Source organism: Dasypus novemcinctus, chromosome 14 (genome assembly GCF_030445035.2).
Source record: "Dasypus novemcinctus isolate mDasNov1 chromosome 14, mDasNov1.1.hap2, whole genome shotgun sequence".
NCBI classification, from domain to species: domain Eukaryota; kingdom Metazoa; phylum Chordata; class Mammalia; order Cingulata; family Dasypodidae; genus Dasypus; species Dasypus novemcinctus.
In genome coordinates this window covers 57,043,570-57,059,080 of record NC_080686.1, presented here as the reverse complement: position 1 = coordinate 57,059,080, position 15,511 = coordinate 57,043,570, and the positions used below count along the sequence as shown (strand labels likewise).

The following is a 15,511-nucleotide window of genomic DNA, read 5'->3' as shown; positions in this document are numbered from 1 at the left end:
TGATAAAGTAGACCGGTTTACAGACTACAGTTTCCCATTATAGATGATATATGCCCAGGTTTTACTTGCGTGTTCACCATGGAACTGCAAGAACAAGGCTCAGAAGGCAATAACAGGGGTCAAAAGGCAAGAGACAGAGAGTTCAGCCTTTGAGTTTGCTTTTCAAACTATTAATTGTTCCACCCCTTTGCTAATGGCAGGGGAGGGGTCCCAGCTGTTGGCTGTTTTGATTGATTGCCCAACCCATCAATCCTCCAGGGGGGCCCAATAATAAGACCCCTGGAGAATATCTGGGGCTTCTCCGGCTTCTGGAGGAAATCTTGTTCTGAATTGGATTTCTTGCAAGAGGCTTCCAGTAGTCATCTTGGGGTTATTGTTGTCAACCATGGACTTAGTGCCAGATTCCAGATCTGTCTATTTACTCCCCATCTTACTAGCCTGCTTCACTGCCTGGACGCCAATTTGCCTTAGTTGTGAGACCAAAGAGGAAGGTGGTTTGAGATGAGGCTGGAGAAGTAGGAAGGGTCTGATTATGCAGGATTTGAGTTTTTGTTCAAGAACAATTGGAAGCTTTGGGCTGTGTAAGATGGGAGAGAGAGAATAGGGAGACTGAGGCCATGATTAAGCCAGGACTGATTTGATTACTTTTATTGGGAGGCACATTTGAGAAAAGTTGACTGAGAAAAGTTGAAGAACGAAGTTTAGGCAAAGATCTACCCATGCAAACAAAGAAAGCAGGAGTTATGATCACAATATGGGGCAAGATCAAAGTTAGACTAATGATATTAAATGAGAACCAGGGAATTTTAATAAGGGAATGACATTTGACTGAAGAGATATGAATATCTGAGTATCTAATAACATAGCATCAAAATTAATTATGCAAAAACTTAGGATATATGAAGAAAAAGAAACAAATATGTTATTAATGGGAGTCTTCATTAATATCTTTTACTCCTTAACAGATCAAGAGGGGCCAAAAATAAATAAGACTATAACTGGCCTATATAACATTAATGAAGTAATTAGTTCATATATATCCATTCTATATTATATAATTTATATATATATCCATTATAATTATATAATTTTATATATATATCCATTATAATTATATATATATATAAAACAAAACCAAAAAAGAATATACCATTATGATTTTCAAATGCCTATAGAACATTTCTCCATATTGGCTATTCAGTAGGCACAGAGAAAACCTTAGCAATTCCAAAAAGTGGCAAAAAGCTCAGGCAGGTTCTGATGACATCGTGATAAAACTAGAATTTAATTACAGAACTAAAAATTCCTACTAATAAATTTAAAAAATGTTTTTATTGAAAAATATGGAACACTTCATGAATATGAATGGTACCTTTGTGCAAAGCTCATGCTAATCTTCTCTATAAGGTTCCAATTTTAGTATATGTGTTGTAGAAGTTGAGAGAGGTTCAATTATTTGTGTATAGAAAGATCAGGACTCAGGAATGATTTTGAGAAGGAAAAATTGATTTATTGACGGGCCAGCCGGACTCGGGAGCTTTCTGCTTCAAATCCGAGCCCCGAACAAGATTTTTGAGTTGCTTCTATACAGAGAGGAAGGACCAAATGATTCTTTTGTTTCAGAGCTCAATAGGCTTGAATTAGCATATATCTCCCATATCCTAGGTAAGCTTTTAGCATGGACTTCATACATTCTAGATAAGCTTTTAGCACATTTGGTATGCATTTTTATAGAGTTTGCATTGCTAAATTGTTTCTCTGGGACTGGAGTTGTTGTCATAATTACCAAGGATAAGGCTGCAGTTCTCACTGTCCCAAACGCACCGCACAGAAAACCTACTGCTCAGGTTATCTACGAATATATGAACAGCCCCTCACCTATAGCCTACATGATATGTACTGCATGAGTAGCAAGCTGATGCAACAAGAGACACAACAAAAGCAGGGAGCAGAGGCTCCTGGTGCCTCCTAAAAGAAGATGAACAAGACAGTGAGCTGATGGGACAGGCAGGTGTGGCAAGCTGATGCAACAAGATGACACAAGAGACACACAGAAGAAAACATAATAAGAGACCCAATAGAGCAGGGAGCAGAGGTGGCTCAAGTGGTTAGGCACCTCCCTCCCACATTGGAGGACCCAGATTTGGTGCCTCCCAAAGAAAGAAGGAAGATGAACACACACACAACAAGGGGGTGGGGGAGAAATAAAAAAAAATCAATGCTAATATTAGAGACCATCTGAAAAATAACAATAATTTTAAAAAACTACATGGAAAGAACAAAGAAACACACAGACCAAAAGTATGAAATACAGTTGAAACTGAGCTTGGGGAAAAATTGATGGATAAAAATATCAGTTGACTGTATATGTGAGGATCTATATGAGAACCTTTATACTTCCCTCTGGCTCACCACTATTTTCAACTTTTGGTGTTTATCATTCCCATGGGCTTCTTTATAATTTTGTAAAGATGTATGTCCCTAAAAAGTTATATTTTGCACACATTGAACTGTATAGAACTTTTACACACATATTCTTTAACCTGTATTTGTTTAACCTTGTTTTTGAGATTTTCCATATTAGTAGATGTGGGTTAGTTCATTCTTTCTAACCGCTATATACTATTACTTTGTATAAATATACCATAGATTACTTACTTCCTCTGTTAATAGAAATTGTTTCCAATTTTTTCTTTCTTTCTTTTGCAACTATCAAGTGTTATGAACATTCTTGTTATCTGTAGGTATGTCTTTGGGCACGTGTGAAATTTTCCTAGGAGTGGTGTAAACACGTTTAATTTTACTAGATGTTTCCAAATTGCTGCTCAATCCTTGTACCAACTTATACTACCAAATCAACGGTATAGTTTCCAGTTGCTCCAGATGCTTATTAACACTTGGCAGGGAGACTTGCTTTTTACTCTACTTTCTTTTTATTGTTCATAGGATTTCACATTATACAATTTAAGATTTATCTTTAACCTCACAAGACTGTGGGTTATTATTCACATTTCACAGTTGAGAAAACAAAAGATCTCATCGTTTACTGAGATGACAATTTGTTCTTTGTACTTTTTTACCTTGCTCACTGCACCTTTTTCTCTCAACCATGGAAAGCAGCTTGCTAGAGGATATACAGGGCGGGGTATCCAAAGTTGGCAGCGGTCCCCCACCCCTCCTCCATCCAATCCGAAGCCTGTTAGACACTCCCCACAGAGGCCATCGTGGCTCTGTAACGCGACAGAACAGCACGATTTGGACCAATGGAGATTCCGTAGTCGGCTCTTCTCCTATCTGGCCCACACCGCTCGATGCTCTGGTGGTGCCCTCCGCCGCGCTGGAGAAGGCGCTGCGGACAAAACCCGACAGCAGGGACGTGTTGTTGGGGTAGGCCGAACCTTGCGGCGCAAGCGCATTGGACACCGGAAGTGCTGTCCTTTCTCCCTTTCCTGAGCCGCTGTCGCCAAGGTTGGAGCGCTGCCCCGGAAGTCCTCCCCTGTAACCCTCCCGCGGCAAACATGGCGGTGGACTCGGCGATGGAGCTGCTATTTTTAGATACTTTTAAGCACCCAAGCGCTGAGGTAAGGTTTCGCGATTTGATTCCGACTCTGCTTCTCGATTTGGGAACCTGTACAGAAAGTCGTTAGGCGTGCCTTGACTTTTTCGTCTGTCGATTGTTGATTTAATTCCTCACAGACATGTATCTCCCTCCCCCCAAGTTGGGTGTGGGCACCGTGTTTGATGGAGGGCGGTGGCAACCTTCTCATTTCCCTGCTCAATCTTAGGTTCGTTAGTCTTTGGTAGAGTTGGTTGCTCTGCTCGCATTGTTTTGTTTTTTTTTCCCCTGTCACCTTTGGGTCTTGGGAAGTATGGTTCTTTGGTTTACCTCAGGTGATGTTTGGGAGGAGTCTTGGGCTGCTTGTATTTGTCGGTAATGCAGGAGTCGGAGCTGCTCACCCTGGCTTTGCGGTTCCCGAGTCAAGACGTTTCAAAATCCGTTCTCGTAAGTCCCCTTTCTAACGGGAGTTATGTTGTTCAGTTGTGACACTCATCGGTTTGGGATCGCGGTGTTCTCCAGGTTGTCTTGAAACTTTTAACACTTCTTACCTCTTGGAAAGGTTTCACACGTTAACACGTGAAAGGCTTATACGAAACGACCTTTTTGTGGAGAACACCTGCGAAGAGGGGAGAATTGGGAGAACTGTAGTCAAACTGTCTTCAGAAAATATGGGTGTATTGTTATTTTGAAGGGTGGGGGTGTGGTGTTGTGGAGAACGGTTTTGTATTAAACAACTGGAGCATCCCCGACGTGCGACTGGTTCTCTATATAAACTGAATGTAGCTAGTTATCTAAAGGTTCCCCAAAGCCGGCCATAAATATTAACAAAGTCCACAGCGAAACAGTAAGCCTAAAAACACCTCACATTTCTCTTTCTTTAAATCAATTTAAAGAACTGTTCTTTATGCAGAGATTATTTCATTCTACTTTTATCTACAGAAGTACGTGTCACTCTCCGTGAGGATAAGTGGAGTGTCTTTCTTGTTCTCAGCTATATCTCTCTATCTCTAGTACCTAAAACAATAGCTATCAAAGTGTAGGTGCTGAATAAATGTTTGATTGAGAAATGTTCTTTTATAATGAAATGATAATGTCAGTGTGTAAATTTTAATATTTTACTTGGCAAAATAAAAAGTTGACAACCTTCATCCAATTTCTCAAAGGAATGGTTTACATATAAGTAAAAGTCAAAAGTTCTAAAACCTTGCATTAGGATGTCTTACTGATAGTGAATTAATTTGTAGCCTCACATTGCATGTGGATCGGTTAGCTCTGTTCAATCCATATTTTTCTCTGATTGTAATTCCAGCTAGGCTTTAGAAAACTCACAGTGGACACAGTAGGTAGATAAGAACCAATCCATTATGTGTACAGAAATAGAGAACATTGGAAAATGAAAGAAAAAAACATGAATTAATTTAGTAGAATTCTAGTTTAGGAAAAATTGTAGTTTAGTCTTTAAGAACTGATTAGTTTTTTATTTATACTTGGACAAACATTGAGGACCATGAGAGCATAGGACAGAGAGTAAATGTCTTTACTAGGCCTAGTAAAGCACATTTGAACTGAGTATTGAAGGAGTAGTAAGGGTTTGTATGTGGAGAAGGGATAGGAGAGTAGTATGCCCAACAGTAAGGTAGGTGTGTACAGAGGCACTGAGTAAGATGTACTAAGATAACATACCAAGTAGCATAGACCCAATTTCCATTAACAACTTTCTATGTAGTAATACTTTCCAAACTAATGAATATGTATATGCTTAAATATATATACTCACATTAATGTACTGATAGTGTACAAAAAAATTTTTTAATTAGAACATTACATTAAAAAAACATGAGGTTCCCATATAACCTATACCCCACTCCCCCACCCCGATCATTTTTGTAAATTGTATTTTTTTGAAGATACATACATCACAAAAAAGGTTGCATTATTAAAAAAATGAGGTTCCCGTATACCCCCCATCCCCTCACCCCACTCCTCCCACAATAACAACCTCCCTCATCATTGTGGCACACTCATCACACTCAGCAAACACATTTTTTTTTAAAGATTTCTTTATTTATTTCTCTCCCCTTCCCCCCCACCCTGGTTGTCTATTCTGTGTGTCTATTTGCTGTGTCATCTTTGTCCTCTTCTGTTGTCAGCAGCCCGGGAATCTGTGTTTCTTTTTGCTGTGTCATCATGTGTCATTTCTCCGTGTGGGCGGCGCCATTAAGCAGGCTACACTTTCTTTGGCGCTGGGCAGCTCTCCTTACGGGGTGCACTCCTTGCACGTGGGGTTCCCCTACGCGGGGGACATCCCAGCGTGGCAGGGCACTCCTTGCGCGCATCAGCACTGTGCATGGGCCAGCTCCACACGGGTCAAGGAGGCCGGGGGTTTGAACTGCGGACCTCCCATGTGGTAGACGGAAGCCCTAACCACTGGGCCAAGTCCGCTGCCATCAGCAAACACATTTTGGAGCACTGCTGCACCATGTGGATAGTAGTTTACCCTGTAGTTCACACCCTCCCCTGGTCAATTCAGTGGGTTATGGCAGGATATATAATGTCCAGCATCTGACCCTGTAATATCATTTGGGATAACTCCAAAGTCCCAAAAATGCCCCCTCATCACATCTCTTCTTCCCACTCCCTACCCTCAGCAACTGCTTAGCCACTTTCTCCCTGTCAATGATACAATTTCTTCTATTAGTAGTCACAAAAGTTTTGTAGTAGAATATCATTAAGTCCACTCCAATCCATATTTTATTCCTTCATTCTGTGGGCCCTGGGATGGTGATATTCATTCCACCTCTCTATCGAGGCTTAGATTCCACATGGATGATGGATGCAGTTCTCCTGCTTGCAGTTGTAGGCACTCTCAGTTCCCAGGTGTGGTGATTGACCATCTTCACCTCCCTGTTAGCTCACCTGTGTAGTCCAACAAACTAGAGAGTAGGAGTTGCAACTCTGCTGAGGCTCAGGGCCCAGCTGGCACAAGGACAGTCCAGAGATTCAAGTCTCCTCTGAGTATACACGAATGCTAGCACCAACCAAAGGTTCATTAAAAGTGACAGAAGAGGCATGTGTAGAAAGTTCACATCTGAGTCCAACTTCATCACAGTCTGGAACACAAATTCCAAAGTAGAGCCCACTGACATGGTATGTACATATTGTTTTGTGGCTTCTTTTTTACCTAACAATGTGTTGTACATCTTTTTAAGTCAAGAAATATACCTATAAAACATTTTTAAAAGCAAGCTTCATTTAAAGAAATTATTTTTTTGGTTAGATAATACATGTATTAGGTATAAATGCAAAAGGTTCCAAACGGGTATAAAGTAAAAAGTATGTCCTTCTCCCATCCCTGTCCTCAAGCATCTCTTTCCCTCCCTAGAGGCAATCACTTAATCAGTTTCTTATATATATCCTTCCAGAGATACTCTGTATAATACTTTCATTAGCTATATAATATATATATATTTTAAAGAGATTTATTATTTATTTCTCTCCCTCCCCCCCCACCCCAGTTGTCTGTTCTCTGTGTCTATTTGCTGTGTCTTCTTTGTCAGCTTCTGTTGTTGTCAGCAGCATGGGACTCTGTATTTCTTTTTGTTGTGTCATCTTGTGTCAGCTCTCCGTGTATGCGGCACCATTTCTTGGCAGGCTGCACTTTCTTTCACACTGGGCAGCTCTTCTTATGGGGCGCACTCCTTGCGCGTGGGGCTCGCCTACGCCGGGGACAGCCCTTCGTGGCAGGGCACTCCTTGCGCACATCAGCACTGCGCATGGGCCAGCTCCACACGGGTCAAGGAGGCCCAGGGTTTGAACTGTGGACCTCCCATGTGGTAGACAGATGCCCTAACCACTGGGCCAAGTCTGCTGCCCTATATATTTTTTGAAAATTTTATTTTATTTATTTCTCAACCCCCCCCCCCATTGTTTGCACTCACTGTCTACTCTCTGTGTCTGTTTATTGTGTGCTTATCTCCTTTTTTTTTCAAGAAAGCACAGAAAACCAAACCCGGAACCTCCCATGTGGAAGGGAGGTACCAAATGGCTTGAGCCACCTCCGCTTCTGCTTGTTGTGTCTCATTGTGTTTCCTTGTTGTGTGTTTTCATTGAGTAATTTTGTTGCATCAGCTCGCTGCCTTGCTCATCTTCTTTAGCAGGCCCTGGGAACTGAACCCGGGACCTCCCATGTGGTAGGTGGGTGCCCAACTGCTTGAGCTACATCCACTTCCCTATATAGTATATCTTTAAGTACTGATATTGTTTATGTATTAAGTTCTCATACATTTAGATTTCTGATATCTTACAGTGATGAGATATTCTTGAAGTTAAACAATTTGATTTATCTTTATTTTTAAAATATTTTTCAGAGTAGAGTTGCTGGGTTAAATACAGTCTTAGGGTAGTGGTTGATGCTAAAAAGTCTTACTTCATTAAGAGTTTCTTTAAGAAACCAATTTGGAACTCATCTGAAAAGAAGTTTTATGAAAGTGGTCAGAAGTGATCAAGTTAAGGGAGAGAGTTGAAAGAGAAGAGGAAATAATTGCAGAGGCCAAAGAGGAAGGAGGGGGAGTCAGCTATATTGTGACTTTTAAACATACAATGATGTCTTCCACAGGTAAATGTGGCTCAATCAGAGCCCTGGAATCTGACCAGTCTGTTCTTCACATACCTGTTACTTCCCTAATAATATACCTTCTCCTTATTAACCTTTATTTCTAGGCTTACATACTCCTCTCAGTATCTAAGCCCTCTACTGGATTGTAATATTTAACTCCTTGAAAACACAATTCAGCTTTTATAAGCACCTATTGAAGGTTCTTCCTTCATTAAGTGAATGTCCTAGGTACTGTAAACTGAGACTTGATTCTTGCCTTCTTGAAACACATACTCTGAAGGGACAGATAAAAGGGCCAATTTCAATTCAGTTTGATAAGGGGCTTGGGATATACAGTAGAAGAAACACCAATCTAGACATGAGAGATCTAGTTCAGCTTCCAAGAGAAAATCTAAATCTAAAGAGAGTTGGGGCAGAGAGGTGGGGGAGAGTTCCAAGCACAAAGAACAGTATGAGTGAGGGAGCAAAGATGAAAAAGCATGAGTATTTGGGAGATAGAAATTTGGAGTAATGAAAGGAGCCAAATAATAGAGGTTCTTATAAAGCTTATTAAGGAGTTTGATCTGAGGGCAGTAAGAAGCAGGAGAGTTATACATCTATATAACATTCTAGGAAGACCATACTGCTATAGGAGAATAAATTGGAGAGACAAGAAACAACAAGAAAACTAGTTAAGATCATATTACGGGGAAGCGGATGTGGCTCAACTGATGGAGCGTCTGCCTACCATGTGGAGGGTTCAGGGTTCGATATCCAGGACCTCCTGACCTGTGTGGTAAGCTGGCCCATGTGCAGTGCTACCGTGCGCAGGGAGTGCTGTGCCATGCAGGGGAGTCCCATGCGCAGGGAGTGCGCCCCACAAGGATGCCGCCCCATGTAAAAAAGTGCAGCCTGCCCAGGAGTGGCGTTGCACACATGGAGACTTGATGTAGCAAGATGATGCAGAAGAAAAGAGATGCAGTTTCCTGGTGCCACCTGACAATGCAAGTGGATGCAGAAGAACACACAGCAAATGAACACAGAGAGCAGACAATGGGAGGGAAAGGGAGAGAAATAAATAAAATAAATATTAAAAAAAAAAATCCTATTACATAATCCAGATTGGAGATTAGTATCTAGAACTAGAGGAATGACAGCAGGAATGGAGGGAAATGCACAGATTTGAGATATGTTTAAAGGTTTAATCAGTAGGACTTGGTGTTTGAATGGATGGATGGTTTAGGTGAGAAAGAACGAGTCTTTTACTGTTGAATACAATGCTAGCTGTAGGTTTGTCATATATACACTTTACCATATTGAGAAAGCTTCCTTATATTCCTAACTTTCAGAGTGTTTTTATCAAGAAAAGATGGCCTTTCTGCATCAATCAGAAGAATCATGTGATTTTTCTTCTTCAATATGTTAATGTGGTTTATTACACTAATTGATTTTCTTACGTTGAACCACACTTTCATGTCTGGGATAAAACCCACTTGACTGTGGTGTATAATTCTTTAATGTGCTTTTGGATTCAATTTGCAAGTATTTTGTTTAGGATTTTTACATCTATATTCATTAGAGATACTGGTCTGTAATTTTTTTTTTTTGGTAATATCTTTATCTGGTTTTGGTATGTTGGCTTTATAGAATGAGTTTGGTAGTGTTCTTTCCTGCTCAGTTTTTTGGAAGAGCTTGACCAAGATTGGTATTAGATTGTCTTTGAATGATTCGTAGAATTCACCTGTGAAGTCACCTGGGTTTATCATCTTTGGGAGGTTTTTGATGACTGTTTCAATCTCTTTACTTGTGATTGGTTTGTTGAAATCTTTTATTTCTTGTAGGGTCAGTGTAGGCTGTTCGTGTATTCCTAGGAATTTGTCCATTTCATCTATAATGTCTAGTTTTTGGCATACAGTTGTTCATAGTATCCTCTTAGGATCTCTCTTATTTCTGTGAGGTTAGTGGTAATGTCCCCATTACAAAGGGTATTTTATAAAGGGTATTTATTTGGGGTAGGAGCTACAGATACCAGGCCATAAAACATAAGTTACTTCCCTCACCAGAGTCTATTTCCATGTTTTGAAGCAAGGTGGCTGCCTACGACTGCCAGGGTACAGGCTTCCTGGGTTCCTCCCTTGCTCAGGCTTCTTTTTTCTGGGCTCAGAGTTTTTCTCTGTGAGCTTAGTACCTGGGGCTCCAGCTTAAGGCTTCAGCATAAAACTCCAACATCAAAAGTTCAACATCAAAACCCCTCCAGCTCTGTCCTTTGCCATGCCTTCTGGTCTGTGAGTCCCTACCAAAGGGGACACCCTACATAATTACTAAATCAAGTAAACCTGTGAATCCAATATAATCTAATATGCCCAGAGGAAAAGATCAGTTTACAAACATAATCCAATGTAAGTATCTGTTAGGTCTAGTTCATTTATCGTATTATTCAAGCTCTCCGTTTTCTTTATATTTTTCCTCTATCCAGATATTCTTTGCAATACTGAGAGTGGTGTATTGAAGTCTCCAACTATTATTGTAGAGACATCTATTTCTCCCTTCAACTTTGCCAGTGTGTGCCTCATGTTTCCTGGAGCACCCAGGTTAGGTGCATAAGTATTTATTATAGTTATTTTTTCTTGGTGAATTGCCCCTTTTCTGAATATTTAATGACCTTCTTCATCCCTAATGACAGTTTTACATTCAGAATCTGTTTTGTTCAATATTAGTATTACTACTCCAGCTCTTTTTTTGTTTAATTTTTGTGTGGAATATCTTTTCCCAACTTTTCACTTTCAATCTGGTAGTGTCCTTATGTTTGAGGTAAGTCTGTTCTAGACAACATATACATGGCTCATATTTTTTCATCCATTCTATCAGTCATTCTTTTGATTGGAGAGTTCAAGCCATTAACATTCAATATTTTTACTGTAAAGGCATTACTTTATCCATTTTGTCTTTTGGCTTTCCATTGTCGTATCTTATTATTGTCTTTTTACCCTTTAATTTACCCTTCCTAATAATCTTCATTTCTACACTCTTCTCCAAGTCTTTTGCCCTTGTTTTTTGCTTTCAGGCTATAGTACTCCCTTTAGTATCTCTTGCAGTTCTGGTCTTTTGGTAGCATACTCTCTCAGTTTTTGTTTGTCTGTGAAGAATTTGAAATCTTTTTTTTTTTAAGATTTATTTTTTATTTATTTCTCTTCCCTCCCCATTCCCCCCCCCCCCCCCCAGTTGTCTGCTCTCTGTGTCCTTCATTCTGTATTTCTGGTCTAGCCAGAACCGAGATTCAAAGCGGACTCTGCTGGCCAAATTTGCCGAAGAGAAGCCCTCCAACTCACCCTCCTTCTTCCCTTCTACTAGCTGACAGGGACAAGATGTCTGTTCCTTTCTCAATAAGTATAGTGAGCCAGGGGTTTTATACCTGCTTAAAGTCTTGAGAGTGGGGGATGGGAGCCCTTCCTGGCTGCCACAGGGGCTTTGTAACTCAACATTTGTTGTTTTGAGTTCTTCACTCTGTCCCTTGCCCTTCTGGGAGTTGTGCAGCACTATCGTGGTCTAACTCCCAAAGCAGGTCCCTCGGCAGCTCTTGGTCCTTTCTCTGTTATTTTTGTGAGAGAGTTGAGCCTGCCTGCCTACTCTGACGCCATCTTCCCGAACTCCTCAGTGAGATACAATGAGAAGCCAAGGATGATATTACTGGTTTTCCTGTCTTGGTCATCATGGAGGTGATGTCATCACTGACGTAGAGTGAGTTTGTTGTGCTCGCTGGAGGGACCAACCTAGTGGAGATGCCCCATAGGCAGTTGGATGTAGTGGCCTGGAACTCAGGAGAGAGGTTCTGAATGGAGATGCTGATTTAGAGTTGTCTTCTGGCAGTCGAAGAAAAAGTTTTTCTTGTGATTATTTCTTGTAATCCTATTAGTTGTTCTTAGCAACTATGCCCTAGTGCTACCTGCTCCCCACCCAATTTGCCCTGTAACCATGGCAAACTATATTTCAGTTTCTTGAACTTTCCAAGTTCTTACTTGTTTGTATTTCTTTTGTGCTTTGCTTCTCCCTTTGCTTGGAAAGCGCTACTTTCTTCCTCTCTTCCCTCGTTTCTTGTTTTTCTTAAAGACTTGGTTTTCTTAAAGACCTACTGAGGTGCTCCTTCTTTTAGGAAGGGAACCCTTCTTTCTTCTCACCCCACAAATGTTTGTGTTATAGTCTAAGTTAAGTATCCTTCCTTTGAATTTTCATAGCATCTTACATGATTCTGTATCATAGCAATTTATCTCTTTGATTGTGTGTTCCATAATCGCACATATTACTGCCGTGTCATTGTATTCCCAGAACCAAGGATACCTTAGAAATAATAGACATTCAAAATGTTTAGAAATAATTATGTAATAAAAATGGTAGCAACTAATACAAAAAGTCTTATACTTAAAGTAGATTTTTAAAGCCTGTTTTTAAATCCTTAAGCTTATTTTTTATGTCCAAAGTGGCAATATCATAACTACTACTAATACCATTCATTAGTTGAAGGGAGGGTGGAGGAGGATAGAATTGATAAACTTTTTTTCTAAGCTTCCTTTATATATCTTAATGAGAATGTATAACCATTGTAAGTAAAGGAGCTTCTATATAGTTAGCACTAAAAGTAAAGAAGTTCCTAACTGCAGGGAAATACAGCATTGAAATTTGTGGCAAAATGTTCTTTTTCTTTTTATTGTGGTAAAATATATATAACATAATATTTGCCATTTTAATCATTTTTAAGTGTACGATTCAGTAGCATTAATTACATTCACATCATTGAACTTTATCACCACTCGCTAGTTCCAAAATTTTTTATTGCCCCAATGAAACTGTATACCCATTTAATAATAACTACCCATCTCCCTGACCCCTTTTGGTATCCTGTAATCTACTTTCTAGCTCTATGAATTTGTCTATTTTAGGTATTTCATATAAGAGAAATCATGCAATATTTGTCCTTTTTTGTCTGGCTTACTTCATTTAGCTAATGTTTTCAAGTTTCATCCATGTTGTAGCTTGTATCAGAACTTTATTCCTTTTTGTGACTAATTTACTGTATGTATATGCCACATTTTGTTTCCCCACTCATCTGTTGAAGGACACATGGGTTGTTTCTACCTTTTGGCTTTGTGAATAATGCCACTGTGAATGTTGGTGTACAAGTATCTGTTTGAGTTCCTGTTTCCAATTCTTTTTTTAAAGATTTATTTATTTATTTAATTCCGTCCCTCCCCCGCTTGTCTGTTCTCTGTGTCTCTTTGCTGCATCTTGTTTCTTTGTCCGCTTCTTTTGTCGTCAGCGGCATGGGAAGTGTGGGGCGGCGCCATTCCTGGGCAGGCTGCACTTTCTTTCACGTTGGGCGGCTCTCCTTACGGGGTGCACTCTTGTGCATGGGGCTCCCCTACGCGTGGGGCGGCACTCCTTGGGCGCATCAGCACTGCACATGGGCCAGCTGCACACGGGTCAAGGAGGCCCGGGGTTTGAACCGCGGACCTCCCATGTGGTAGACAGACGCCCTAACCACTGGGCCAAGTCCGTTTCCCCTGTTTCCAATTCTTTTTAGAAATTGGAAGCAGGGACTCCTAAGAGTAGAATTGCAGGGCCATATGGTAATACTGCCAAACTGTTTTCCATAGGTGCTGCTCCATTTTATACTCCTACCAGCATTTATGACAGTTCCAGTTTTTCCACATCCTTTCTAACACTTGTTATTTTCCATTTTTAAAATTATTGCTGTTATTAAAACCATCCCAGTGGCTGTGAGAAGTGGTATCTTATTGCTTCAATTTGCGTTTCTCTGATGACTGATGATGGTTGAGCATTATTTCATATGCTTATTGGCCATTTATGTATCTTCTTCAGAGAAATCTATTCAAGTCCTTTGCCCCCCCCTTTTTTTTTTTTTTTTAGGTACCAGAGGCCAGGGACTGAACCCAGGACCTCATGTGGCAGGTGGGTGCTCAACTGTTCGAGCCACATCTGTTCCCGCTTTGCCCATTTTTAAATTGGGTATTTGTATCTTTTTGTTAACCATTGTAGGAGTTCTTTATATATTCTAAGTATTAAACCTTTATCAGATATTTTCTGTGGGTAGTCTTTTTTCTCTCTTTATAGTGTCTTTTGATGCACATAGGTTTTTTTTTTTTTTTGAGGTGCTGGAAATTGAACTCAGGACTTCTTATGTGGCAAGCCAGCACTTAACCACTGAGCCACATTGGCTCCCCTGAGTTGGTTTTTTCATTTATTTGCTTCTTGTTGTTGTTTTTAGGAAGCACTGGGGACTGAACCTGGGTCTTCCCATGTGGAAGCAGGCACTCAACCATTTGTGCCACATCCACTCCCCCACATAGGTTTTTAATTTTAATGAAGCCCTATTTATTCTTTCTTTTGTTGCCTATGCTTTTGATGTTGTGTTTATAAAACTATAGATTGCTGCTATGTTTTCTTCTAAGGGTTTATCATTTTAGCTCTTAATTTTAGGATCCATTTTGAGATTATGCTGTATAAGGTACAGGTCCAACTTAGTTCTTTCGAATGTGGATAATGTGTTTTCCTAGCACCATTTGTTGAAGAGACTGCTCTTTCCCCATTGAATTACTTGGCACCCTTGTCAAAAATCAACTTGACTATAGATGTAAGGTGTGGTGCAGTTTGGTATTTTCGATGAATTCAAAAAAGAAATATTGATTATGTTTGTAAACTGGTCTGTTCCTCTGGGTATGATACCCTTTGATTGTATTAAATTCAGAGGTTTCACTTTTACTTGATTACATTAAGATTAGGGCTTTGATATGGCCATGTCAGTAGGACGTTGAGTCCCTATCCCCTTGGAGGACGGACAGTCACAGAAAACAACACAGCAGAGGAGAGAGCTTATTTTTCAACTCTGGAGCCCCTGAGAGAGAGCCAAGTGATTCGCCTGGTAGTTTACATGCTGGCCTTATGGAGAGAGCAGAGCAGCTGAGCCCAGAAAGAGACGAGTCCCATGAAGAGAGACAAGCCTTATGCCAGTCTATAGCTGAGATTGGAAGAAGCTGGGACCCTGGAGCCTAAAGAGGAAAAGGAAGGCTGAACCCTCTTGCTCCAATATGTGGCAGCAGACTTTGGTGAGGGAAGTAACTTACTGTTTATGGCCTTGTGACTGTAAGCTTCTACCTCAAATAAATACCCTTTATAAAAGCCAACAGTGAGAAGCGAATGTGGCTCATCTGATAGAGTGTCTGTCTACCATATGGAGGGTCCAGGATTCAATCCCCAGGGCCTCCTGACCTGTGTGGTAAGCTGGCCCACGCGCAGTGCTGCAGCTTGCAAGGAGTGCCATGCCATGCAGAAGCGTCCCCTGCGTA

The 15,511-nt window shown here is 40.5% G+C and overlaps 1 protein-coding gene and 1 pseudogene across 24 annotated transcripts in view; one reads left to right on the top strand and one right to left on the bottom strand.

Moving 5' to 3' along the window:
* Window positions 1-1,337: 1,337 nt before the first annotated feature.
* LOC111759500 (U6 spliceosomal RNA) lies at window positions 1,338-1,436 on the bottom strand (annotated as a pseudogene).
* Window positions 1,437-3,191: 1,755 nt separating this feature from the next.
* VIRMA (vir like m6A methyltransferase associated) overlaps window positions 3,192-15,511 on the top strand; it is an 84,824-nt gene continuing 72,504 nt past the window's right edge. For 3 of the 24 annotated variants that reach the window (XM_071207924.1, XM_071207917.1, XM_071207919.1), the window contains exon 1: window positions 3,499-3,581. Coding sequence is in view for 9 of the 24 variants with exons in the window: in XM_004474709.5 (XP_004474766.2) it covers window positions 3,312-3,581 (270 nt within the window). In the remaining 15 variants the exon portion in view is untranslated. Of the gene's footprint in view, window positions 3,582-3,891; window positions 4,004-10,629; window positions 10,745-14,075; window positions 14,118-15,511 lie in introns of all 24 variants that reach the window. The other 21 variants (XM_058275734.2, XM_058275730.2, XM_071207922.1 and 18 more) reach the window with 17 other exon arrangements.